Raw genomic sequence first — 27,299 nt, forward strand, 5'->3', positions numbered from 1 at the left:
GCCATTAGCCCAACAGAGACCTGACACCTGCCTTTTTCCGTCGATGTTTGACACCGTTCAGCAGCTCTATGGATGCTAACTGGCTCTTTTTCATATCGGGCTGAACATTGAGGTGATAATTGTTGTTGACGTTTTATGAGCACTTCACATTTTCGCTCGGTAATTCTGGCACATGGCTGCTTCATGCCCGTTCGTCCAGCACCACAAACATGGCATCGTAGGCCAAGAATGATCGCGAGTTTGGCAGTTTGTCACGTGCAACGATGAGCCAATGGGCAAGGTGGATTTGGCTAAAGTCTGCTTGAGGCTCCGTCCAGACTGGCCACCTATAAAAAGGATGTGAGGACCAATTTTTTTTTCCAGTGAGTGAGTTGGAGTCAGTGAATCGGAGTGAATGAGTTGGAATCAGTGAGTTGGCATCAGTCGGTTGGCGGTGACTGGTTGGGATTCTGACGGCTTTGAGAGTTGGTTGGTGGTGGCTGGTTGAGGTTCTGGCAGCTTTGTGAGACGGTTGCTCGTTAGTTCTAGTCAGACAGCCGTTTCGTCAGTTCCAGTCAGACGGTTGCTTCGTCGATTTCCAGTCAGACGGTTGCTGAGCTGGCGACAGTTGGTGACGGCCTTGCAGCCTTACAGTTTCTCATAGCGCCTCAGCTTCTCACAGCTCCTAACAGCTATTTCTCACACAAACACTGCAAGCTTTCAAGGGGTTGTTGACTGAATAAATTAAAGGAAGCAGGTTTGCGGTTTTGGCTCCTGACAGTGGATGATGCTTGGACCGTTGATGCTGGTTCTGCTCGAGACCTGCTCATGGTGTACCAGATTCTGGGGGTGACGTCGATTGGTGTTCGAGCCTGTTTGCGAGTGGGTGCACGGCAAGGCTGGGTGCTGGCAACGGACAAGGTATGCTCACACATTTCGGGACGTTATATTTGACATACGATGACTTCTATTTGGTGAGCGAAACTGGATTTCTCTGCCCCCCCCCCCAACCCCCTAATGATCTGCTGGGTACCCTTGTCTCGTGTATAAATGTTAAATTGTTGCGAATATTGCGAATATAAATGTTAAATAAGGCATATTGATAAGCATCCGCTCTTTGTCTCTTTTTGTCTTCTTCTTCTTCTTTCAGCTTGCTCCCGTTAGGGGTCGCCACAGCGGATCAACCGTCTCCATTTCGAATTTCCACTGGTACCCTGCTGACCACCGGTACCGGTGGCAGTCGTTGGTAACCCGGGCCTCGACCGATCCGGTATGGAAATTCGTTTTGTTGTCTGCATAATGATTTGGCATAGCTTTTTACGCCGGATGCCCTTCCTGACGCAACCCTGGTCACCTCTTACGACACACAGGGATAAAACAGCTGTCTCTTTTGTCTTTGTCTCTTTTTCTATCAGTGCCTAATTAATTCTTTATTTGCTTGCGATTATTTTGATTGATTTGGAATTGTTTATTTTTACCACATGGAAATAAGGTTTTATTTATTTATTTATTTTCTTATTAATGAATTCCTTTGTTGACGTTCCAACCTGTCCGTGCTTGTCCTTTCCTTCCATTGATCCAGCATTGTCCAAACCTAGATAGACTGGGAGGTAATTACCACAGGAAATGACCTGTAATAGTCGGCACGCACCAGCGGTTAAACACTTGGCCGCCCGAATTAAGATTTAATCAAGATAAGATTGGTCCTTTGCCGAGGGCGCGCTCCCTGTTCAGGAAACCACGTGACCTCTAGTTAAATGGCAAAATTAGACAGTGGACACTGGAACTCGTGGTTAACTTAGTGGCATCCGTGGTTTTGAAGCAATCCACCATACCACAAAGTTAAATGTGAGCAGTGGCCCCAGGTCCGGCTCTTCCGAAGACAAATGGGGATTAAACCCCCTCATAATACACTCGGTACCCGTGGCCATAACTATATATATATATATATATATATATATATATATATATATATATATATATATATATATATATATATATATATATATATATATATATATATATATATATATATATATATATATATATATATATATATATATATATACATATACATATATATATATATATATATATATATATATATATATATATATATATATATATATATATATATATATATATATATATATATATATATATATATATATATATATATATATATATATATATATATACATATATATATATATATATATATATATATATATATATATATATATATATATATATATACATATATATATATATATATATATATATATATATATATATATATATATATATATATATATATATATATACATATATATATATATATATATATATATATATATATATATATATATATATATATATATATATATATATATATATATATATATATATATATATATATATATATATACATACATATAAAATACACACACACAAACAGTGGCCTGCAGAAGTATTCACCCCCTTCCAAAATACTGCCACATTTAGATGAATTATAAATTACTAGTGCGGGCCCATAGGTGCGTGCCAGTATGTGCAGCTTCGTTCCTTCGCTCTCGTAAACAACGACTGGATTGGGGCATTGTTTCAATTAGATCGGACCAACCGTATCATAAATCGCCATAACTTGGGAAACATACTCAGGTCCCAGCGTCAATTGTGACGTCATATCAAACGAAGAAGAAGAAGAATTGTGACACCCCTCTCTCTCTCTCTCCTCCCCCTCTCTCACGCCTAGTCTCGACCCTCCTCTCTCCCCCCCTCTCTCACCCCGAGTCTCGCCCCTCCTCTCTCCCCCCTCTCGCCCCTCTCTCACCCCCCTCACCCCTAGTCTTCCTCCTCCTCTCTCGCCCCTCTCTCCCACCCCTCTCTCCCTCCCCTCTCTCGCCCCCCTCTCTCTCGCCCCTCCCTCTATAAATGTATTCACAAATGTCTACCAAGCACATCAATTAATTCAAACCTTGGGAAAAAACAGCTTTCAAACCCTTGGGAAACAGCTGTTTCGCTTGGGAAAATTCAAACCTTGGGATTAATTAATAATTTGAACAATTAATTCAAACCTTGGGAAAAAAACAGCTTTCAAACCTTGGGAAACACTTGGGAAACAGCTGAAACAGATGAAGAACGATATCAAACCTTGAAAAGGCACATACTCAGGTCCCCAGCGTCGATTGTGACGTCATACCAAACGAAGAAGAAGAAGAATTGTGACGTCAATCGTGCAAAAAAAAATAAAAATAAATAAACATTAATTGTAACGTCATTTGTGACGTCATGGCACCGTGTCCTGTCATTGGTTGATTATTGGTCATTATTGGTTGACAGACAATATATAGGTCGTTATTCGTTGACAGACATTGGTCATTGTATCACGTTATTCTTTTTATTACTGCCAATTATTGTGCTATTATTAGTATTATTAATATGCTGTTATCATTATTCTGAGATATCTTTGGGGAAAATGGCATGATAAGGTGGAACGACACTTCAGCTGCGATATATACACCTTTCCAACACTGAAAAAAGCAATAAAATGGCCGTAACTTGGGAACAGCTTGTCCGATTAATATCAAACCTTGAAAAGGCACATCCGTGGGTCCCCAGCAATATTCCTGGCAAGTTTCAATCAGATCGGACCGGCGGTTGTCGAGAAACGGTGGTCGCAGACACACACACACACACACACACACACACACACACACACACACACACACACACACACACACACACACACACACACACTGCTGAAATTATAGATCGATGTAGAAACAATTTTTCCAAATGAACTTTTTTATTCATAACTGAAGAGATCAAACTAAATACTGTTATTGTTGAAGGAGGTTACATGTCAGGAATTGATGATTGTTTGTTTCGTGTTCAGGATTTGTGTTGAATGTCTTTCATAATAATTATATATATCTCTATCTCTATCTCTATCTCTATCTCTATCTCTATCTCTATCTCTCTCTCTCTATCTCTCTCTCTCTATCCCTCTCTCTCTATCTCTGTCTCTCTATCTCTCTCTCTCTCTCTCTCTCTCTCTCTCTCTCTCTCTCTCTCTCTCTCTCTGTCTCTGTCTCTGTCTCTGTCTCTGTCTCTGTCTCTGTCTCTGTCTCTGTCTCTGTCTCTGTCTCTGTCTCTGTCTCTGTCTCTGTCTCTCTATCTCTGTCTCTCTATCTCTGTCTCTCTATCTCTCTCTCTCTATCTCTCTCTCTCTCTCTCTCAAGTAATTAATTGCCTCTTCTGGCTGCCATTTTGTCACAATGGCAATAGTGTTTGTTTGGAATACTTGTAGGTCTAAATGCAAGAAAATTTTGGTTTACAACTGGCACAGTTTGTAGCTCTTCCTTTATGCCATTTACCACCAAAGCCAAGTAAAGTCACTCCTTCAGGAATGAACTGCTTTAGAACAAGCCAAATCCTCTGCTTGTCAAAATCCTTGAAGCGATAGTTCGGCTATCCTTAAGGCCTCAGCTTCAGCATGACGGTAACCCCTCAGGTGTGGTTGTATCCTGTTGCAAGGTTGCCATCCACACGACAAAATTCTTAACAGTGTTTTTAAGGTAAATTGATGTTGGTGTAAATACCTTGGCAATCATTGAATTCTCAGCTTTTGATGAAGTCTTAAAGGCCAATTTCCATGAACTTTTCATGATTGAAATCAAGTTTGGAATGATTAAAAGAAAGCTCAAATTCCAGAGAATAAACATTCGCTCTCCTGGTTTAGTCGTCTCCTTTGCAAGCATTTCAAGAGAGAGCAGGCAGAGCTGTGGAGTTAAAACAAAGATGGGGGGGGGGGGGTGATAAAACTTGTATTCTTCACATCCACATCTTTATCTTAATATTTTTCTTTCCCTCTGCAACCCTCCCTCTCCACTCATATTTCTATATAACTTACATAGCTCTCCCTTTATGCCATCCCAACTTTTACCACCAAAGCCAAGTAAAGTTACTCCTTCAGCAATGAACTACTAAAGTTATGCACCATGAGTTGGTTGTTTCATGTACTTTGTCTTACTTGTATGTGTGCAGCTAAAAACAGTTGACTTTTAGGACTTTAATAAATATTATCTGAGTAGTGAAAAGCATAACAATCGTGCATTTGTGACTTTCCTCACCACGATATGAATATTGGTAGCCGTGACAAGTACCCTATCCAAAGACTTTTTTTGGTCTTAACATTACTTTTGGCACATAAGGAGTTGGATCAAATTAGATTTGTGATATTACAAATGTGCTCCACAGCCAAGCATGAACTTAGCCACAAAAACAATATGTTGCTCACCATGCTAATGGTACTGCTTCCCAGAACCAACAAGAAGAGCGTGCCGAGGATGATGACTCGAAAGAAAGTAATGAAACGTGATGAACGTTCATCATCTTCAATATCAGTTTCTTTAACGCAATCGTCCCAGCTGCATATGAAAGAAAACATAAAAGTTTCATAACAATAATAATAATAATAATAATAATAATAATAAAAAATCAATAGTATTAATAAAGCCTTTTGAAACAAAGTATCACAAAACACTGCACAGTAAATTGGTTTTAAAAAAGAAAAATTCAAGCTTTGCCAAATTGAAACGTTTTCAGTTTAAAGTTGAATTAAAAGAAGAGCTTTCGAAGAACAGATGTTTAGGTGCAAAGAGCTTCATAATTGTGGGAAATAATGAGGAGGCCTGATTCCATCTGACTTCAGCCAGGATCCTGGTGTTGTGAGAAGATCGGGATTTGTTGAGAGAAGTTAATGAACAAATGAACAACACAAGAGCAGGTCAATGAAATCAATATGGCAAGAGAATCAACATGTAGCTGAGCCAAAATTAAATACGATTGCACTTGTTTGCATGTACAAGTCTAGCAGCTGTATTTTGTGACATCTGAAGTGAGTGCAGGAATTTTTGAGGCAATAATAAGACAATTCCAGTAATCAATCTCTGATGTCACCGTGAAATGAATGGGAATTTTATTTCTTTTTGTGACGCAACCAGTTTTGATTCTGTGTTCTGATGTGAAGACAGAACTAATTTGGTGTAAGGTGAATGTACATTTCAAAGTAAAGTGTGTAATCTATTTGACCACCAAAAACATGAATCAACTGGAGTTAATTGAACATGTTACTCCACGCAATGTTCAAGTATATATTTCAATTTAAATAAAATAAGATTGTATAAAAGTCGCATAAATAAATTAGTTCTGCATTTTACCGCCATTTTTGCAGTGTCTGTGACACCACCCTGATCAAACACGTTACAGTAGTTAGACCACGTTTCATTATGTTTGTACCATATCCTGATACTGTGTGGACTGTGTATGCTTCCATGCTGATGAACCTCCGGTCGCTTGTACATGGTGCTGCGTTTGAGCCTTGGGAGTAATTGCTGAAATCTATCTGTTTGGGTTCTTCCCGACATCTTTGTTCTTTTTTTTTATTTCAAAATTTCGATTTCAAAGATCATTAAAATAATTCCACAAGTTTAGTGTGATTGAAGTAGTCTTATACACCACCTGATTTAACATGTCCAAGTACTGCTGAATGGAAGGGTTTTGGAAGTGATAAGAAGGCCATTTGTGTTCTACAGTGTTCAAGTGCAGTATATAATTCAAGTTAAATAAAATAAATATCATAAAAGTAGCACAAATAAATAAATTCTGGAATTCACCACTGTTGACGGTCAATTTCATCACCATAGTTATTCATATCAAACAAGTTACATTAGTTATTCATGCCTGTTATGCATGTCCTTCATGACATCCTTAAAAACAGTAAGTTTCCTGTTTGGAAAGATTTTCAATTTTGTTTTAAATGCCAGACAGAGAAAAAAAAATCATCTCCAAAAAAAAAAATCAACATTTCAATTGATTTTTTGAGCAAAATGATCCAACATTCAATTTCTTTGTCAGAAAAAGCATGTGAACCTCAAAGTTAATCAGCTCAATTACGGGGGTAATTACAATCAGGTGTTTCATTCAATAGGATGACAATCAGGAGCAAGCTTGGGTGGCCCTGCCCTGTATGAAAAACATAAACTTTGTTCATCACCATCAGAGTCTGGTCTTCACCATACAGGTTTCTGGAAGCGTATTATGCCACGATCAAAAGAGATTTCTGAGGACCTCAGAAAAAAAAGTTGTTCGTCGGTCTTGAAAGTGTTACAAAATCATATCTAAAGATCTCGAGCTCCACCAATCCACTGTCAGGCAGATAGTGTACAAATGGAGAAAATTCAACAAAATTGCTACTCTCCAACAAAAATCACTCCAAGAGTAAGGCGTACAATAATCCAGGAGATCACAAAGAACCCAAGTGTAACATCTAAGGATCTGCGGGCCTCTCTTGCATTGGCTGTCAGTATTCATGAGTTCACCATCAGGAAAATGCTGAACAAGAATGGTGTGCAAGGGAGAATAGCTAGAAAACACTGCTCTTGAACAACATTGCTGCCCATCTCAAGTTTGCCAAAGTCCACCTGGATGATCCAGAAGGCTATTGCAAGAATGCTCTGTGGACAGATGAGTCAAAAGTGGAACTTTTTGGCTTAAATGAGTAACATTATGTTTGGCAAAAACCAAACACTGAATTCCAACATAAGAACCTCATCCAAACCGTGAAGCATGGTGATGGGAGTACCCTGGTTTGGGGCTGCTTTGCTGCCTTGGGACCCAGATGGCTTGCCATCATTGAAGAAACCATGATTTCTGGATTGTACCAGCAAATTCTACAGGAGAATGTCAGGGCATCCATCTATGAGCTGAAGTTTAACAGAAAGTGGGTCATGCAGCAAGACAACAACTCTAAACACACAAGTACATTTACAACAGAATGGCTGAAGAAGAAGAAATTTTGTGTTTTGGAATAGCCAAGTCAAAGTCCAGACCTTAACCCAATTGAAATGTTGTGGCAGAAACTGAAGCGAGCAGTTCATGCAAGAAAGCACACAAATATCTATGAGTTGAAGCAGTTCTGTACAGTGGAATGGGCCGAAATTCTTCCAAGCTGACGTGCAGGACTGACAAACAGTTCCAGCAAATGTTTTGGTTGAAGTTATTTCTGCTCAAGGGTGTACCACCAATTACTGAATGTCAGGTCAGGTCAGGTATGGGAGCATGTGCTGAAAGTGCATCACTGCGTTAACTTTCCTCAGATACTACAGGGGCCTCAGTCTGGTCATCCCCCAGGCAGATGCCCAGCCCATCCCCATCTCCTCGATATGCCGATCAACCTGCTGCAATCACGAGGCAAGAGGTCGGCCCGTTGGCCTCCTCCACTCACAAGGCTCCCTCGCTGAAAGAATCTCATAAGCAGGAAAAGCATCAGGAAAATGAGCCACATGTCCATTCAGTCTCAACTGATGCTGACGGACTATGCAGATAATACATCTCATTTGAGTCCCTCTCAGCAACTGCTTGTTGGGCACAAAGTCTGACCAGCAATAGGCATTGATTCTCTGAAAAGACCTGGTACCAAAGGAATTAAGTCTCCATCTCAGATGCCATCAGAATCCAAGTCTCACACCCACAGAGTAAGACTGGAAGCACCAAGGACCTGAAGACTCGGACTTTGGGCCTCCTGCACAGGTACTGACAGCGCCACACTCCATGATCCAGTGAATCCAGGACTCCCCAGCCCCGACCCAGACGTCTATCAACATCTGGCTCAGCCAGCAGAGACATGAATATCACCGCCAAGGTTGGTGAATCCCTCCGTGACCTCAATATCCTCAACTCAAACAGGTACAGACAAGATAGTAGCATCCAAGATGTCATTAAAGAATGGAACTTAGTTTTACCCAGGAAACCCGTAATACCAGTGGCTCCCACTCCTCCTTCAGTACCTTGAGGGCCCCCAAAAGGATATCCAGAGTTTCCATCTGCAAAGATGACTGCATCATCTACGAAATCAAGGTCAGAGATCTTGACATTTCCAAATGATGCACCGCAGCTTAATTTCGCTGACATCCTTCCCAGAATCCAGTCCACACAACTGCTGCAAAGTGTGCGGGCCAGTATACACCCTTGACAAACTCCAGTAACAACTGGAAATAAGTCAGAGATAGTATCACCACATCTCACAGCACTCTCAGTACCAGAATATAGTTCAGACATCAGATTGATCAGTTTTCCTGGCACCCCATGAAGACCAAGAATCCTCCAGAGGGCACACCAATTCACTGAATCGAATACTTTGCAGAGATCAACATAGGCTGCAAGCAGCCCCCTGCTGAAACTCTTGTCTGTGTTTGGTGAAAACCCGAAGGACAAGGATATGGTCAATCATTGACCTCTTTGGTGGGAGCTGGTGCTCAAGCAGATGGTGGTGAATCCTATCAAGATTTATCTGAGCAATGACCTTGCCCGACACTGAGAGCAGCATCACCCCTCGGTAGTTATTGCAGTCCTGGCGATCACCTTTCCCTTTCCAGAGAGGGACAACAAGACCCTTCTTCCAGTCAGTTGGGATGATGCCTGTGTTCCAGGACGAGCACAGAACTGCATGCAATGACACGAGTGCAGCATTTCCACCAGCCTTGAGAAGTTCAGTATGGATGCCATAAATCCCAGGAGCTTTACCCCATTTCAACCAGTTTACCACAGTCTGTGTTTACACAAACAAAGGTGGACCACAGTTGATTGGTGGGTCAAAATGTAAAGGTTCACATACTTTTTCCAACATAGAAATTAAATGTTGGATCATTTTGCTCAATAAATAAATGAAAAAAGTAAATATTTTGTGTGCTATTTGTTTAATCAGGTTGTCTTTATCTATTAGGACTTAGATGAATATCTGATCACATTTTAGGTCAAATTTATGCAAAAATACAGAAAATTCTAAAGGGTTCACAACCGTTTTCTCACCACTGTAAATGGGAACCTCTCACTGCAGTGGCTAAATAAGAATAAAATAAATGTTCTTGAGTGGCCCAGTTAAAGTCCTGACTTGAACCCAATTGAACATTTCTGGTGAGACTTGAACATTGCAGAGCATCGCCAATCCCCATCAAACTTGGTAGAACCAGATCAATTTTCACGTGAAGAATGGACAAAGATTTCATCATCTCAATGTGCGAATCTGGAAGAGACCGACCCAAATGGACTCACAGCAGTCATTGCTGCAAAAGGTTCTTCAACCAAGTACTGACATACTGGGCTGAATACTTTTGTCACGAGTGAATTTTGATTTGTACGTGGTTTTTACAGGTGATCCTGACATGTTACCTCCTTTACCATAACCGGATTTAGTTTGATCTTTTCAGTTATGAATATCAAAGTTAATTTGGAAAAAAAATTGTTTCTGCATCATTCGTAATTCATCGAAATGTGGCATTATTGGTTGGGGTGAATACTTGCGCCGGTTAGTGTTGCATGATATTTCAAAAAAGTTGTGGATGGATTATGACACAACTTGGATGAGTTGGTTACAAGCCGATTTGATTTTGGTTCAGGTCAACATATCCAGCCTATCAGTGGCATACAAAATGTAAACTATTCAGCCTGGTGGAGGTATGTGCTCCACCAAGTGCCATTCTGGTTTTGACATATCATTGTGTTATGACCTCACGTATGTGATCTCTTTTATCCCTTCCACTTTTTTTTTTTTTTTTTACAAACACGATTGAGAAACCGATGCATCATTTCATTTTAATGTTTCACTTTCTGTCAATGTAATGTCAAGAAAATTATTAAAAACCAGTCCTCCCTCTTTGCATGTCAACACAAGTCATAACATAAATGCTTATGCTGCAGGCGACCATGTCAAAATGATTGCAGGCTAAAAGTGGAGCCTGTACCTGATTCACATGCAGGATAAAGACGAGAGACGAGCATTTTGTAGACAACAGAAAATATATGTTGTGCAGGGGATTTTAACCTGATTTTAATGAGCCATCAATCCAGAGGAGAATGCTTCTACATCTTTTGGATGCAGCACATGGCTGTGGGTCGCATCATTTACTGGGGCACAGCTGTGCCACTGATGCAGTGCCTCCTTTAGGTGAGAGCAGGAATTTGGAATTTAGCCAGGGTGCTGGCGATAGCTCGGCTTTCTCTTCATGAAGGACACAATGGGAAGGACACCGAAGAACACAACAAACAAATGCCAGTCGACGGGATGCCCAGTTTAACATCCATCACAGAGGACGGCACACACACCGATGAATCGCCCTGCCTGAAAAACACCAAGATGACAGTTTATAGCTGGGCCCAAAAATCGAAATCACGCCAGATAGCTCAAAGGTGAGTGTGCTTTCCTCCAGGCTATTCTGCTTTGTCTTGAGAAGAGAATGTCAAGCAGGCAAAACCATCATTATGGCCAAAAAAAATTACAAGCATTGTTTATTTGTATAAAACATTTGCAAACACATCCTAATCATTCCTATCTCACTCCACATGAACATGTCTCATTACTTTAGGATTGGCAGCTCACAGAGTATGTGAAAGTGGCTCATGTTTTCACAAATCGGTTGGACAAATCTGATACTTGAAAAAAAAATCCCATTCTGAGTCGTCATGAGAATTGAACCCACACGAGTGGAACACCACAAGAAGTAGGTTTCCACTCACCAACTGATCTGCATGTCCCAGTTTTCAACTCCTTATAGTTTAGAAAATAATAAAACAGCAGAAAGTTTCAAGAGGAGCTTGTCTTTGTTTTTATAATTATTCCCTCTGCCACCGAAGGTGGACGAAAGGTATGTTTTCACCGTTGTCTGTTTGTAAATAGGATATCTCAAAAAGATGTTGACGGATTTGGACGAAATTTGGTGGACAGGTTGGGTGTGTGACAAGGATGAATCTATTCGATTTTGGTGAATATCCAAATCCGGATTTGGTTACGAGAATTTTAAAATTTTTAAAGTAATTCTTCACCATTAAGAAATGGGGCCAAAAAAAAAAAAATATATATATATATATATATATATATATATATATATATAAAAATATATATATATATATATATATATATATATATATATATATATATATATATATATATATATCGCATGGTATTTCAAAAAGCTGTGGATGAGTTATGACAAAACTTGGTGGATGATTTGGTTAGGTGACAAGAACAAGCCGATTCGATTTTGGTTCAGGTCAGGATCCAGATCCGGCCCATCAGTGGGATACGTAAACTGTTCAGCCTGGTGGAGGTATGTGCTCTACTGTGTGCCGTTCTAGTTTTGGCTGTAATTTTCCCCAATGATCTTCACCTGGAGAGAACCATGTAAATACTATCTGGTTTGAATGCAAGTTTGGGATTTTTTTATGGATCAACCATTGCTATCCCAAGCTTATGCATTCCTGAAGAAAAATAGTCCCATGTGGAATTTGGGGGTCAAAGGGTTAGGAATGATTGAGATGGGGTGGAGCACCGAGCAACCTCTCATCCATAATATATCCTAAATGGTCTCTGCCTCAGATAACCTCTTCTAATCAAACTCCTACTGCATGGCTTCTCATGCCGACCCATTTCTAACCAAATATGGAGGTGTGAAAGGTGGGTGTCTGGCACCTTAAAACCAGGCTTGCTCCAGGTAGGTGGAACTTATTAACCTTGATTGGCAGTCTGCCTAAGAGGACAAGTCTGATTTCAAACCCGGGCAGGTAGAGCTCATCAGCCTTGGTTGGCAGTCAATCACACTAATAGGGGTAGAGACACCTCCAGTTGCCTCGACATGGACTCGTTTACCCCTTCCAGTTCCACTTGCAATGTGAAGAAAATGGATTCTCATGTTTTGTTTCAGAGAAAAGGGGTGGTTGTTTCGTGTTCTGGGGTCTTGCAGTCTTGGTTTCTGCTGCCCCCCCTCCCATTTCCTCTTCTTTTTTTCTTCTTATTCTTCTTCCTTTTCATCTTTTCTTTTTATTCTTATTCTTCTTATTTCTCTTCTATTCTACTACTTTCAATCTTCGCTATCACGTGTCCTTCTTGACTGGGACTTACTGTGGCATCTGATGAAGTCTACCTCTCTGAAGGGTATCGGAAATAAATGTCACAGGTCATGGCCGCCTGGTTGTATAGGATCCTGAACTGATTGGTAATGCGATGGGAAGCTGATCTATCAACAGGTGTAAAGTGTTAAAGTGGTTGTGCTGCCATGGACATGCATGGATGGTGGTCCTGAATTATTAATTCTTTGGATGCCTCAAAAGCTCCTGGTCCTGATGAGATTCCTGTGGTTGTATTGCAAAGGTGTTGCCCTCAACTTGCACCAATTCTTGCCAAGCTACATAATATGTGCTTGGCCGATTCAGCATTTCACTCATCATGTAAACTACGTCCATTGTCCCTGCTTTTAAGGGAGTCGGTGAGCATTCTCTGGCTACTAATTTCCATCCCATTAGTCTTCTTCCTGTGATTTGTAAGATCTTTCAATGCTTAATCAATCACAAGCTTCTTCGTCACATTGAGGAGAATGAACTTCTTAGTGACTACCAGTATGGCTTTCATCATTCCAGGACGACTAGTGACTTATTCTCCCTCATTACTGATCATTTCAACTTGGCCTTACATTTTAGGGGCAAGACATACAAGGAAACACAAGGAAATCAGACACAGGTTGAGGCCATTCAGCCGATCATGCCTGCGTCACATCAACACCACACTAATTTATCAACACAAGATCAAAAGAAGAAAATGCAAAATGTTTTTGTTTTTTAAAATATATATTTTTTGTGTTATTTTGGTAGTTTTTTTAGTTTTGAATTTCTTGTTTTTTTTCCCCCAGACGGGGCATGGACTTGATGAAAAACACACACAAAAGCAACCACACAACACTCCTTGATGAGACCCCATCAACAGCACTCCGTACACATGCAGACAATCACAAATCAATGCTCAAGCGACCGAAAAGTTCTGCCACCATCCCGAAATACCCCTCTATCTCCATAACTTCCAGGTACCTATCTAATTCCAATTTAAACTTATCGACTGTTTCTGCTGCCACCATCTTTCCAGGGAGACCATTCCATGCATTAACTACTCTCTGAGTAAAAGTCCCCTGCCTTACTTCCATCATAACTATCCTCTTCTTTCCTCTCAGACTATGGCCCATGGTCCTATCTCTGTCTACTCTGCTGAATAATCCATCTGCACTTATTTTATCTTCACCTTTCATGACCTTAAACATCTTCTTCATATGTCCTCATAACCACCTCCTCTCCAGTGTATAAAGCGTTGTCTCCTTCAGCCGCTCCTCATAGCTAAGTAGAGCGAGGGCCGGAATCAATCCAGTAGCCCTGCCATGAATCCTCTCCATAGCAGCTATGTCCTTCCTCAGTTGTGGTGACCAAAACTGCACACAATATTCTAGATGTGGCCCTCACTAAATTCCTACACAATGTTAACACCACCTCTTTCGATTTATAAATGATCACCCTCTGAATACAACCTAAAACCCTATTTTCTTTATCTATAGCTGCCTGGCACTGTGGTGCGTGCTTACCTCCAATATCTATTACCACACCCAGATCCTTCTCCTGTGTAACACGCTGTAAAATTACCCCTTGCATCCTGTAATCTCTATTTTCATTGTTCTTTCCCATTTCCAACACCTTACACTTGCTCAGGTTAAATTACATTTGCCAATCTTTTGTCCAATCTCTGCGAGTATCAATACTTTCCTGTATCTGATCACCACTTCCTCTGCTATCCACCTTACCTCCAAGCTCTGTGTCATCTGCAAATTGGGAAAGCTTACTCTTTACCCCACTAACCAAATCATTGATGTAAATAATGAATAGTTATGGTCCGAGTACTGATCCCTGAGGTACCCCACAACTTACATCCTCCCAGCAAGACATCCTCCCACTCACAGCCACTCTTTGCTTCCGACCACTCAGCCAGTTTGCAATCCAATTAGCGACCTGACCAGCCACTCCACAAGTCCTCACTTTGGCTAATAACCTCCGATGTGGGACCTTATCAAATGCCTTCTTAAAGTCTAGGTGTACAATGTCCACTGCCTTTCTCTCATCCACCCAATCAGACACTGCTTCATCGAACTGTAAAACATTTGTAAGACAGAAACTACATTTGGTAAACCCTTGCTGACTTCCTTTAATTACTTTGTTTTTGTTTAAATGGTTCCTCATCCGGTCCCTAATTAATGTCTCCAACACCTTTCCCACAACTGAAGTCAAACTCACAGGTCTATAGTTTCCCAATTATTCGCTGGATCCTTTCTTAAGTAATGGTGTTACATTTGCTACTCTCCAATCCTCCGGTACCTATCCTCACTCCAGTGAGCTGTTGAAAATATCCGTTAACATCTCGCTTACCTGCTCAGCCACTTTCCTCAATACTCTCAGGTGGAAATTATCTGATCCCAGAGCCTTATCTTCTCTTAGATTACCAAGCTGTTTACTTCCTCCTCGCCAACCTGGATCTGCTGTAAAAGCCCATCCAAGCCTCCTTGATAGATACTCTCAGCTATTGGCAATTCTCATGACTGTTCTGTGTGTAAAAGTTGAAGGAAAAATACCTGTTTCATAAGCTTGCCATCTCACTTTCATCTCAAACCACCCTCCTGGTGATATTCCTCAATGGGCCCACACTGGTCCTAACCTGTTCTTTTCCCATGATATACTTGAAAAAAAGCCTTGTTATTATATTTAATATTCTTAGCCATGTCCTTGTCATACTCTCTTTTGGCTTGCCGAGTTATTTTCTTAACTTGCCTCCGTTTACTTCGATCGTGATATAAATCTAACTCCAGTCCTGTTATTTTATAATTAATAAATGCCTTCTGCTTCTCCTCAATAGCGTTCCTTATCTCACTACTCAACCACCCTGGTCTCTTACTGCTTCTCGATTTACACGTCATTGGAATGTACCTACTCTGTACTCTACACATTTGCTCTTTGAAGGTTTCCCATTTTTCTGATTGTTCTGTTGTTAGAGTCTCCCAATCTACATCACCCAATTCTCTCCTCATACCCTCAAAGTTTGCCTTCCTGAAATCTAATAGCCTGACACTACTATCCTGAACTGCAACCCTTAATGGAATCTTTGCACACACAATGTTATGGTCACTTGCTCTTAAATGCTCTTCTACCTCCACCTCCTCCACCATATTGGGATCGTTACTTAAAAGGAGGTCTAACACTACACTCCCTCTCGTGGGCTTATCTACAAACTAGGTTAAAAATCACTCCTGGACTAAAACTAGGAAATCCTCATCTGCTCTGCCCTTTCCCTGTTCCTGGACCCAATCTATCCCTGGCAAGTTAAAATCCCTCATAATCAATACTCTTCCCTTACCACATGCCCTTTTCAATTATTCATGTACTCCTCCTTCCTCCTCTTCCGTCACACCCAGGGCCTTATAAAAGCATGCGACAAGTATTTTACTGTTTTTATAATCTCGAATCTCTACCTATACAGAATCCTCCACATTAATTCCCTCCTTAATGTCACCCCTTTCTCTTCATGTAATGCTGTCCTGTACCCAGATTGCTATTCCTCCTATCATACCGATACACCTTGTAGCCTTCTAATCCTGTCCTCCAGTTACTCTCCTCCTTAAACCATGTCTCACTCACTGCAACTATATCATACTCCTTGCGATCTACTTTGGTTTCAAGTTCTTCCATCTTAATATTTAAACTTCTGGCATTGGAATGGAATATGTTTAACTTTTCCCTTCCTGAAATTATATTTTCTTGCCTGGCCTTACTAATCCCAATTATATTGTCAGTTCATTCCTTAATAGCTTCCCCACCCTCCGCTGACCTAAAAATGCCTGAATTCCTTCCTCAATTCCCACTGGAAACCTTGCTGCCCCCTTTCTATTTAACATACAGCCATCATTCTGGAAACACTCCCTTTGTCCCTGAAATGATTCCCACTGCTTCTTAAATGTAAAACCTTCCTCCCTACACCATTCCTCCAGCCATTGGTTGATGTCTATTTGGATGGATTTACAAGGGATTAAGGCAAAGGAGGAGGCCTTTTGGCACATCACGCCTGTGCCACACAAATACCAGATTTCATCAATCCGTTGGCTGCGACACTGGTACTCGTTTCACCGACCTCGGAAGGATAACAGGCTGAGTCAACCCCCTGGTGTTAATCCAGCGGACAACGGGGCTGGAACTCAGGACCCTAGGATCCCAAGCCACCACCCTAACCACTTAGCCAACACCAGGTTAAACATGCTCTGTTGATATTGCTCTGTTGTTAAACATGCTCTGTTGATATAATTTCTATATCGTTTCCTAATCTTGGAAGAATCCCAGAAAACATGACCTCACAACCACTTGCTTTCAGCTTTCAGCCACTTTCCAAATATCTTGTATCGATTTTTCAAAACCTCAGAGTAAACTTTCCCTAAATAATTTGCTCGGAGGTGTACCACAGAAAACTTCTTCCGACCACGATGTCTCCAGGGTTGTTGTGCATTAAGCTGCAACTCTTTTGGGGATAAAGTGATTATTTGAAAGAATTCATTTTATTTCATTAACTGCTGCGCGTGTGGTGAAGAACACCTTTAAATTTAAAGGGATCCAAAATGATATTCAGCGACAGCCTGGACAACCATTCCTGATCAACCATTTAATTGGAGTGCTTGCATGAATGCTTCAGCCACTAACCGAGTGCTTTACAGTCGATAGCGGAACCGCGCTACGTCCTGAGCGAATCATTCACACACCGGGGACGCTTTTGACCGCCACGTCAACCATAGCGAGTGGTTCGTGCTCCGTCGATCCGAGCAAGTGGTTCATGCTCCGTCGACCCGAGCGAATGGTTCGTGCTCCATCGCCCCGGGCGAGTGGTTTTTCCTCCGTCGACCTGAGTGAGTGGTTCGTCCTCCGTCGCCCCGAGCGAGTGGTTCGTGCTCCATCGTCCCGAGCGAGTTGTTCGTGCTCCGTCGTCCCGAGTGAATGGTTCGTCCTCTGTCGTCCCGAGTGAGTGGTTCGTGCTCTGTCAACCCGAGTGAGTGGTTCATGCTCCGTCGTCCCGAGTGAGTGGTTCGTCCTCTGTCGCCCCGAGCGAGTGGTTCATGCTCCGTCGACCCGAGTGAGTGGTTCGTGCTCCATCCTCCGTAGCCCCGAGCGAGTGGTTCGTAATCCGTCGTCCCGAGCGAGTGGTTCGTCCTCTGTCGTTCCGAGCGAGTGGTTCGTCCTCTGTCGTTCCGAGCGAGTGGTTCGTGCTCCGTCGTCCCGAGCGAGTGGTTCGTCCTCTGTCGTCCCGAGCGAGTGGTTCGTCCTCTGTCGTCCCGAGCGAGTGGTTCGTGCTCCGTCGTCCCGAGCGAGTGGTTCGTCCTCTGTCGTCCCGAGCGAGTGGTTCGTCCTCTGTCGTCCCGAGCGAGTGGTTCGTCCTCTGTCGTCCCGAGCGAGTGGTTCGTCCTCTGTCGTCCCGAGCGAGTGGTTCGTCCTCTGTCGTCCCGAGCGAGTGGTTCGTCCTCTGTCGTCCCGAGCGAGTGGTTCGTCCTCTGTCGTCCCGAGCGAGTGGTTCGTCCTCTGTCGTCCCGAGCGAGTGGTTCGTCCTCTGTCGTCCCGAGCGAGTGGTTCGTCCTCTGTCGTCCCGAGCGAGTGGTTCGTCCTCTGTCGTCCCGAGCGAGTGGTTCGTCCTCTGTCGTTCCGAGCGAGTGGTTCGTCCTCTGTCGTTCCGAGCGAGTGGTTCGTCCTCTGTCGTTCCGAGCGAGTGGTTCGTCCTCTGTCGTTCCGAGCGAGTGGTTCGTCCTCTGTCGTTCCGAGCGAGTGGTTCGTCCTCTGTCGTTCCGAGCGAGTGGTTCGTCCTCTGTCGTTCCGAGCGAGTGGTTCGTCCTCTGTCGTTCCGAGCGAGTGGTTCGTCCTCTGTCGTTCCGAGCGAGTGGTTCGTCCTCTGTCGTTCCGAGCGAGTGGTTCGTCCTCTGTCGTTCCGAGCGAGTGGTTCGTCCTCTGTCGCTCTGAGCAAGTGGTTCGTCCTCTGTCGTTCTGAGCAAGTGGTTCGTCCTCTGTCGTTCCGAGCGAGTGGTTCGTCCTCTGTCGTCCCGAGCGAGTGGTTCGTCCTCTGTCGTCCCGAGCGAGTGGTTCGTCCTCTGTCGTCCCGAGCGAGTGGTTCGTCCTCTGTCGTCCCGAGCGAGTGGTTCGTCCTCTGTCGTCCCGAGCGAGTGGTTCGTCCTCTGTCCCGAGCGAGTGGTTCGTCCTCTGTCGTCCCGAGCGAGTGGTTCGTCCTCTGTCGTTCCGAGCGAGTGGTTCGTCCTCTGTCGTTCCGAGCGAGTGGTTCGTCCTCTGTCGTTCCGAGCGAGTGGTTCGTCCTCTGTCGTTCCGAGCGAGTGGTTCGTCCTCTGTCGTTCCGAGCGAGTGGTTCGTCCTCTGTCGTTCCGAGCGAGTGGTTCGTCCTCTGTCGTTCCGAGCGAGTGGTTCGTCCTCTGTCGTTCCGAGCGAGTGGTTCGTCCTCTGTCGTTCCGAGCGAGTGGTTCGTCCTCTGTCGCTCTGAGCAAGTGGTTCGTCCTCTGTCGTTCTGAGCAAGTGGTTCGTCCTCTGTCGTTCCGAGCGAGTGGTTCGTCCTCTGTCGTTCCGAGCGAGTGGTTCGTCCTCTGTCGTTCCGAGCGAGTTATTGTGAAATAACACCTGATTTCTGAGTCGTTTACTGTATTAAAGTGTTTATAAATTACTGAGCCAAATTGTGACATGCAACTGTTTATAAAGATTAATGTTTGTGAACATATCCCCAAAATGTCTTGAAAATGTAGCATTGTTTTTTGGTGAAAGCTACTCATGGTTTTTGTTGTTCTTGGTATCATCAGTGTGTGTTTTCAATAATCAAGCATATGCATATATCTCTATATCTCTATATCTCTCTCTCTCTCTCTCTCTATATCTCTATATCTCTCTCTCTCTCTCTCTCTCTCTCTCTCTCTCTCTATATATATATATATATATATATATATATATATATATATATATATATATATATATATATATATATATATATATATATATATATATATATATATATATATATATATATATATATATATATCTCTCTCTCTCTCTCTCTCTCTCTCTCTCTCTCTCTCTCTCTCTCTCTCTCTCTCTCTCTCTCTCTCTCTCTCTCTCTCTCTCTCTCTCTCTCTCTCTCTCTCTCTCTCTCTCTCTCTCTATATATATATATATATATATATATATATATATATATATATATATATATATATATATATATGGTGGTTATGTCTGGATGATGTGTGTCTCTGGACGTGTCTCGGCAGAATTTGTGGCCCAACAGTGTTTATGTCCGGAGGGGAATTTGTCTTTGGATGTGTCTGAGCGGTGTTTGTCTCTGGCAAACTTAGCTCCAGAGGCATCTGGGTGGTGTTCATCTCTGGACGTGTCTGGGTGGTAATTCAGGCTCCACTGCACATCTGCCTTCCCTTCTCCCACCCCTCCTCAATCCCCCACCCCGCCTTGCTCCCCCTCCCTCCTCTCTCCCCACTCTCGCTCCCTCACTCCTCTCTTCCTCTACCCCCCTCTTTTTATCCCTCCCCCCTCTTGTATTCCCGTCAGCGAAGTGACGGGTAGTAATTACTTGCTCGTAACTAATAATACGTCATTTTGAAAGTCACGTATTCAAGAGTAAGTGGAACAATTCATTATTTTAGTTTTAAAAGGAGTAATAATGGAGAGTAAGACAAGAACCAAAGACAAAAGAACTAGATCTTGTAAAGAAGTCGTTTTCTATTTTTTGAATTACGAATTAGGAATCGGCTCAACAGTATCTTGACTGATATGACAGGTTAAAAAAAAATTCAAATAAAAGGTAGCACTTTATTGCCAAATTGTAATCCAACTTTATACTTGTACTGCACTGAAACTTTGTTATATTTACTAAGTGCCAGCAAATACTGTAAACGATTGTCATGGTGATGTTGCTCGAAGCCTTTTTGGAGAAACAACAAATCAATCACCTTCAGCAGTGTGGCAATACTGGCTAGATTGCTTTGCGTCCAGTTGAAACAGCTCCTGTGACCTCAAAAATATTTTGTCTGCTCGAGGCTTGCTTTGAAATTTCCAGAAGCATTTCAAAGATAACAATGGCACATGCAATTATCCCCAAATGACAATGTTATGTCAGTTGCTCTTTGTGATACGATTTTGTAATGGCTGTGTAAGATGCTGACTGAGAGGATAGCTTAGAAGTAGCACACGCAGTTAAACTATGTCAATCTTGTGCTTCTCAGGCAGGCTGTCAAATCAAAGTAACATCACTCTGAGGGGGATGTGAAGCAGGCAATCCAGTGTATTATTCGCTGGTGAATGTTAAAGATCCCACTGTAGCTTTTGGAAATGGCAGGCCAAAGTGTGCTGGTGCTATTATCAAATTCTAAAGTCCTACCCTGTTTGAAGTTTGTTTTTCAGCAGCACCTTGTGATGGGTAGCGCCATGTCGGGGTAAATTATCATCTAGGTAAATATTCACGACCGGCCGCGGGTGCCAGTTTCACACACGCAATTAAGTTATACAAAATTCTGCACATTTGGAAGAAATATATATTTAAAAAAAAAACAAAAAAACTTTACTTGCAGACGTGCACAAGCGAATGCAGTATGCCTCCTTCAATTTGCACTCCTCATAAAGAAACACAAAGGAGAAAAAAGCCAGTGCAATATCTGTGTTCTTGCAGCCCTAAATTCTAACTCCTATGTCGTCACATATTTTGACATTTGACCCTTGGACTAGTAAGAAATGGACATGTCATTAACAAAATTATTGACACCCTCGACTTAATATTTGGTATCACAGTACAGCCTTTGGACAAAATAACTATAGTCAAGTGCTTCCGATAGCCATGAATGAGCTTCTGACACCTCTCCACTGGCAGTTTGGCCCACTCTTCTTGTGCAAACTGCTCCAGTTCTCCGAGATTTGAAGGGTGCCTTCTCCTGACTGCTGTTTTCAGATCTCCCCACAGGTGTTCAATGGGATTTATATCTGGACTCATTGCTGGCCACTTCAGAACAGCTCAGCGTTTTGTCTTGAACCATTCCTGGGTGGTTTTTGAAGTGTGTTTGGGATCATTGTCCTGCTGCAAGACCCATGACCTTCGATGGAGACCCAGCTTTCTGACACTGGGTTTAACATTGTGCTCCAAAATGCCTCCTTGGTAATCTCCTGATTTCATGATGCCATGCACACATTCAAGGCACCCAGTGCCAGAGGCAGCACAGCAACCCCAAAACATCACTGAACCTCCTTCATGTTTGACTGTAGGGAAGGTATTCTTTTCTTTGAAGGATTAATTTTGTTTTCTGTAAACATAGAGATGATGTCTTCTTCCAAAAAGCTCTAATTTGGTCTCATCTGTGCACAGGAAATTCTCCCAGAAGGATTTTGGCTCATTCAGGTGTGTTTTGGTCAACTCAAGTTGGGCTTTCTTACATCTCTCTCTCTCAGCAGTGGGGTCATCCTGAGTTTCCTTCCATAGAACCCCCTTTCATTGAGTTGACGACAGATGGTGCGAGATGAAACTGTCGTACCTTGTGTCTGAAGGTCAGTTTGAATCTGTTTGGCAGTTGATCGAGGTGCTTTCTCCACCATTAAAACAATCCTTCACTGCAATCTTTGATCAAGTTTTCTCTTGCGGCCACGTCCAGGGAGGTTGGCTACAGTGTTGTGGGCCTTAAACTTCCTGATAACACTGCATACAGTGGACACAGGAATATAAAGTTCTCTGGAGATTGACTTGTAGCCTTGGGATTGTCCATGTTTGGCTACAATATTGTGCCTGACCTCTTCAGACAATTCTCTGGTTTCTTGGTTTTTCTTCATGTTGATTGCGGTATACACAGACACAAAACAGCAGAATGACTCCTTTTCTTTATTCAAACTGGTTGAATGAGTGATTTTTATATTGCAGGCACCTGCTACTCACTACAGGTGAGTTCAATTTTAAAGTAAAGGAGAATCACCTGCTTGAAATCTAATGATTTCTCACAACTTCTAAAAGGTGCCAATAATATTGTTGCGAATCTGGAAGCCATGAGCACACAGACATTCAGGTTCCGATAGCTTAGTTATTTCGGTAAGTATGTGTTTTATAGATAACTTCCTTCCCCTTGTCTAATGGGTGATGAAATGTAAATGCGCTGCATAGTTATTTTGATGGTTTGGGTTTTTCTTTCGTTTATTTAACAACAACAGCTGCGGACCACTCCAGCTCGGGGTAAAACAATGACGAGAAACCCTCTGCTCCGGGCGTTCGCTGCGCGCTCACTCGGGAAAAGGTTATGCCCCCACCCACCGATTCGCTTGGCAAAGCGCCAAGTGGGGAAAAGGTTGAGCCATGCCTGAAATGAATGTCGCCTGAACGAATGTCGCCTGAGCGAGCGCGCAGGAGAGGATATAATGGAGCAGAGGATCCTCGCAGAAATGAGTCTGCCTGGCTGGTCTTGGTCGTCGTCGTCATCTTCTTCCTCCTCATCCGCCGCATGATCGAGCGCTCAAGAGACACCATCCCCCCGCAAGAACTGCAAGGGTCGCTCGCCGATGTCCGGATTCGGCTCGCCTCTCGCTCGCCGATGTCCGGATTCGGCTCGCCTCTCGCTGGGGCCCAGGTTGACTCGACTTGAAGACCGCACAAGGCGGACAGGTCCAAGCTAGGCCTCAATAAAGACCATTTGGTCCAATCATTTTGGGTGTGTGCGTGTGTGTGTTCGTGGTGCCAGTCAAGATAAGTAGTGAATTGTGTAAGTGCCTTTTGCTTGTATATACGTGCCTTAATTATTCGGTTTAGCTCTGCCTTTATGTGCCCACCTCATTTCCCCCCATTATAAATAAATACCCCGATTGTTCAACGTTTCAGCTCGTTCGTGTCCATTCCTTCATTGGCTTACCGTGCTGCATGTTGGGAATTAGCAAGGCCGTTGTGCCGTTGTAACAGGATATTTGGGACCAACGAAACTCGGCGATCAAACCGCTGGGATCACAGACAGAATGAGCACGCTAAGCAGCTCGTTCCGTATGGGAGCTGTCGAGGGTGAATTTCCCCGGTAGGTTGGACCACATGGTTATTTAGGTAAATTGAAATTGGCAATCGACCCTACCCCACGTGGTCTGTCTATTGGTGAGTTCGGTCCAAAAAGGGACCTGTACTTTTCCGAAGAAGTACGATCTAAATTCCGGGCGATCGGTCGAGCCGACTCTACTGCTCCATCTGGTGGTCATGCTCGCGGCCGACGTCCGGCGCCCGCAACAATATTGACCAGGACATTTTAGGATTTCTGTGTGGAATAAGCTAAGATTTCATATTTTTTTCAGCTTTTTTGTTTTGTTCCACTGCAATCCAAAGAAATACATATGTGGATGCCAAAAGATTTTTTTAATTCAACAATTTTCTTGAGGAAATGGTGCACTATTTGAAAAAACAGTGCAAGTGTGCCAATATTTCTGGCCACGGCAGTATATAAAACGATATCTCCAAAAGTTGTGGACGAACTCGGATGAAACTTGGTGGACACATTGGATGTGGACACACAGACAAATTGATTCGATTTTGGTGAAGATCTGAATCTGGATACAATAATTATTTAATATTTAAAGTGATTCTTCACCATTGAGAGATAGGGCCAAAAACACGATATTTCAAAAACGTATTGGGCCCGATATATTCTTATGGATCAGACATTGCGTGGCGGAGGTATTCGTTCTACCAAGTGCTCTTCTAGTTTTATTCTGAAATCATCAAAATCACTACAATTTAACACAGGTGGAGGCCAATTAACTTGGTGTGTCATTTTGAAGGTGATTGGTTACACCTGAGCTCATTTACAATTGCTATTAAAGGGGGGTGGACACTTCTCCAACCAAGATATTTTGGCTTTGTATTTTTAATTAATTTTCTGAAATTTGTAGAATTTGTTTTTCACTTGAAAGTTGTGTGTTAGATGTGTAAATAGATGTAGAAAAAGTCGGATTTAATGCAATTTAATTCCAGGCTATAAGGCAGCGATCGGTGAAAATTTTGAAAGGGGGTGTAGACTTTCTTTCGGCAATGGGAATGATATTTTCAAAGTCTAAAAAGGGGATAACTGTTTTTTTTTTTAAAGATGAAACACCCTGAAACCTGAAATTGTTCTTCAATTTACCATTGTAAAGCCATGAACCAAGTTTCATTTGAATATGTTAAAGAGTATGGGAAAAAAAGTCTGAAAAATACAGGTGGGATGGACGGACAGACAAACAGCAAACCGATAGTACCCTCTGGTGAAATGGGTTGGAGTCTAATAACCTCAGTTTATAATATATGGTCCAAGTTTCTTACAAAGTTCTGCATCAAGGTAGTAATGAAGAAGTTCAGCAACTTTTACGCTTTATGAGTCCTGGCTTATGATTTAGAGCAGTGCTTCTCAAACTATCTGATGTGGTGGACCGACAGGTTTTTTTTCCAATGTGCCAGGGACCATATTTGTGCCATATTATTATTTGTTTATGATCCGAGAAAATATTGTTTGAACATCCGTAGTAATATTAATTAATACCAGAAAAATATTAAAATATAATGAATATAATAAAAGTTGACACATTTTTAATATATATTTTGCATTATATATATATATATATATATATATATATATATATATATATATATATATATATATATATATATATATATATCGACTTCTCTCTCTCATATTTTGAATTTGTCGGCTTAAATATATTATTTTTCAAGATTTTATACATTTTCATTTTATACATCACATGTTATATATTATGATAATGTGAAACTGGAAACTCGCTGCGGACCGGCAGTCAATGACTCGCGTACCGGCACCGGTCCGCGTACCACCACTGTGAGTAGCACTGATCCAGAGTACACTATAGCTTGTCTGCTCTTCATACTCTACTCAGAACATTTAATATCATGAATAACAGATTAAAATTTTAATCCAACTTTCTACATTTCTGGAAATTTTAACTGGATGTTCTTCAAGTTTAACAAACGAGCCAATCACAAAATTTGACCAACAGATATGTAGTATGCGTTCACGCATGCATGCATATAAAAATATGTACAGTACATATTGTCTAACAAGTTACATCTACTTGTATATCGGAAAAAAAAATAGCGTGTTTTCGACAATTATGAGCAGCTCGTTCGCAGAACATTTTTGTACCCACACACATTTTGCAAAAGTGTTTTCAAACATACAAGCGATGATACAGTGCATGGAACACAGGTGGGAAAAGGAAATCATACCTGTCATCATTTTCATCCATTAAATTGGAAGCCAAGCTCGTAAAAGATGTTCTGCGATTCAAAGTTTCCATAAATGTATTCTTTGTTTTTCTCCAACTTGGCAAACAATTTCTTCTCGCACCTTACAAACACAGAAAGCGTATGGAACAAACACCTTACATTCAGCACTGAATATTTAAACTGCCCATCCCTCTATTGACATCACGTAAAACACGCCTCCTTTCCTCGGAACAGATTGACATGAATGCTACGTTTTGTTTGCAATAATCGATGGTGATGATTCCTAAGATATGATCAGTTAGATGACATGCCGACAGGCTGATGAGATCATGGGCGTGGAGTCATGGGCGGTTTGGAAATAGTATTATTGTATTCCTTTCGTTTTTTTTTTTATTCTATCACGTTTTTCTGCCTTTTAATAATTATAGAATATCTCATGATTTCCAATACTGCACTAGTTATAAGAAAGTGCGTTTTCTGCAAGATGCTGGGATCAACTTGTTGGAAGGAATTTGTCCTTCCCCAGGTTAAAGTACGACATTCAAACAGTACAATGTTCAATTTGTGTTGTACAAATATTATTACATATATATTCATTTTCCTTTGCTTTCGTCTCTATTACTGTTGTATATTTATTACGATTATTGTTAATATTATTCATTATAACAATATCTAATCATGGGGATAGCTGAGAGGGATGAACACTAATCTCTGTGAGCTGTTCAGCATGGATTAGAATCTTGGCCCAGCTACAAACTGTCACACTGGTGTTTCACTGGCATGGAAAGGCATCACTGTGTATGCAGTCCCTCGAATCGATGTTAAAAGGGGTGTCCCGTTTGCCAGCATTATTTGGTGGATATTAAAGATCCCACGGTGTTCTACATGAAGAGCAGGCAAGCTATCCCTGGCCCCTCTGGCTAAATTCGAACACCCTCACTTGAATATCCTACATCGGTGTGGTGACTTATCCATGATGATAAGTTATGAGACATGCCATATAAACTACTTCGACAGAATCAACACTGTACAGATCATGGTAGGAAACGTCTGGCCTGAGCCATGCCTGCTGTGTAGCCACTGTATAGGACTTGGTGGTGAATTCATATTTTAATTTGGATCTTAC

The 27,299-nt window shown here is 42.0% G+C and overlaps 1 protein-coding gene across 1 annotated transcript in view; it reads right to left on the reverse strand.

Annotated features, from left to right (window-relative positions):
- The window catches only part of LOC147022102 (chitin synthase chs-1-like), a 181,654-nt gene extending 155,316 nt beyond the window's left edge, over positions 1 to 26,338 (reverse strand). The window contains exons 1-3 of the mRNA XM_085892696.1: positions 26,174 to 26,338; positions 5,282 to 5,411; positions 4,584 to 4,763 (exon numbers count right to left, since the gene is read on the reverse strand). Coding sequence (XP_085748822.1) covers positions 4,584 to 4,763; positions 5,282 to 5,411; positions 26,174 to 26,244 — 381 coding nt within the window. The 5' untranslated portion in view covers positions 26,245 to 26,338. The remainder of the gene's footprint in view (positions 1 to 4,583; positions 4,764 to 5,281; positions 5,412 to 26,173) is intronic.
- Between the last annotated feature and the right edge of the window lie 961 nt (positions 26,339 to 27,299).

Source organism: Eptatretus burgeri, chromosome 8 (assembly GCF_056783735.1).
Source record: "Eptatretus burgeri isolate ZD-2024b chromosome 8, Ebu_testis_v1, whole genome shotgun sequence".
Lineage (NCBI taxonomy): Eukaryota > Metazoa > Chordata > Myxini > Myxiniformes > Myxinidae > Eptatretus > Eptatretus burgeri.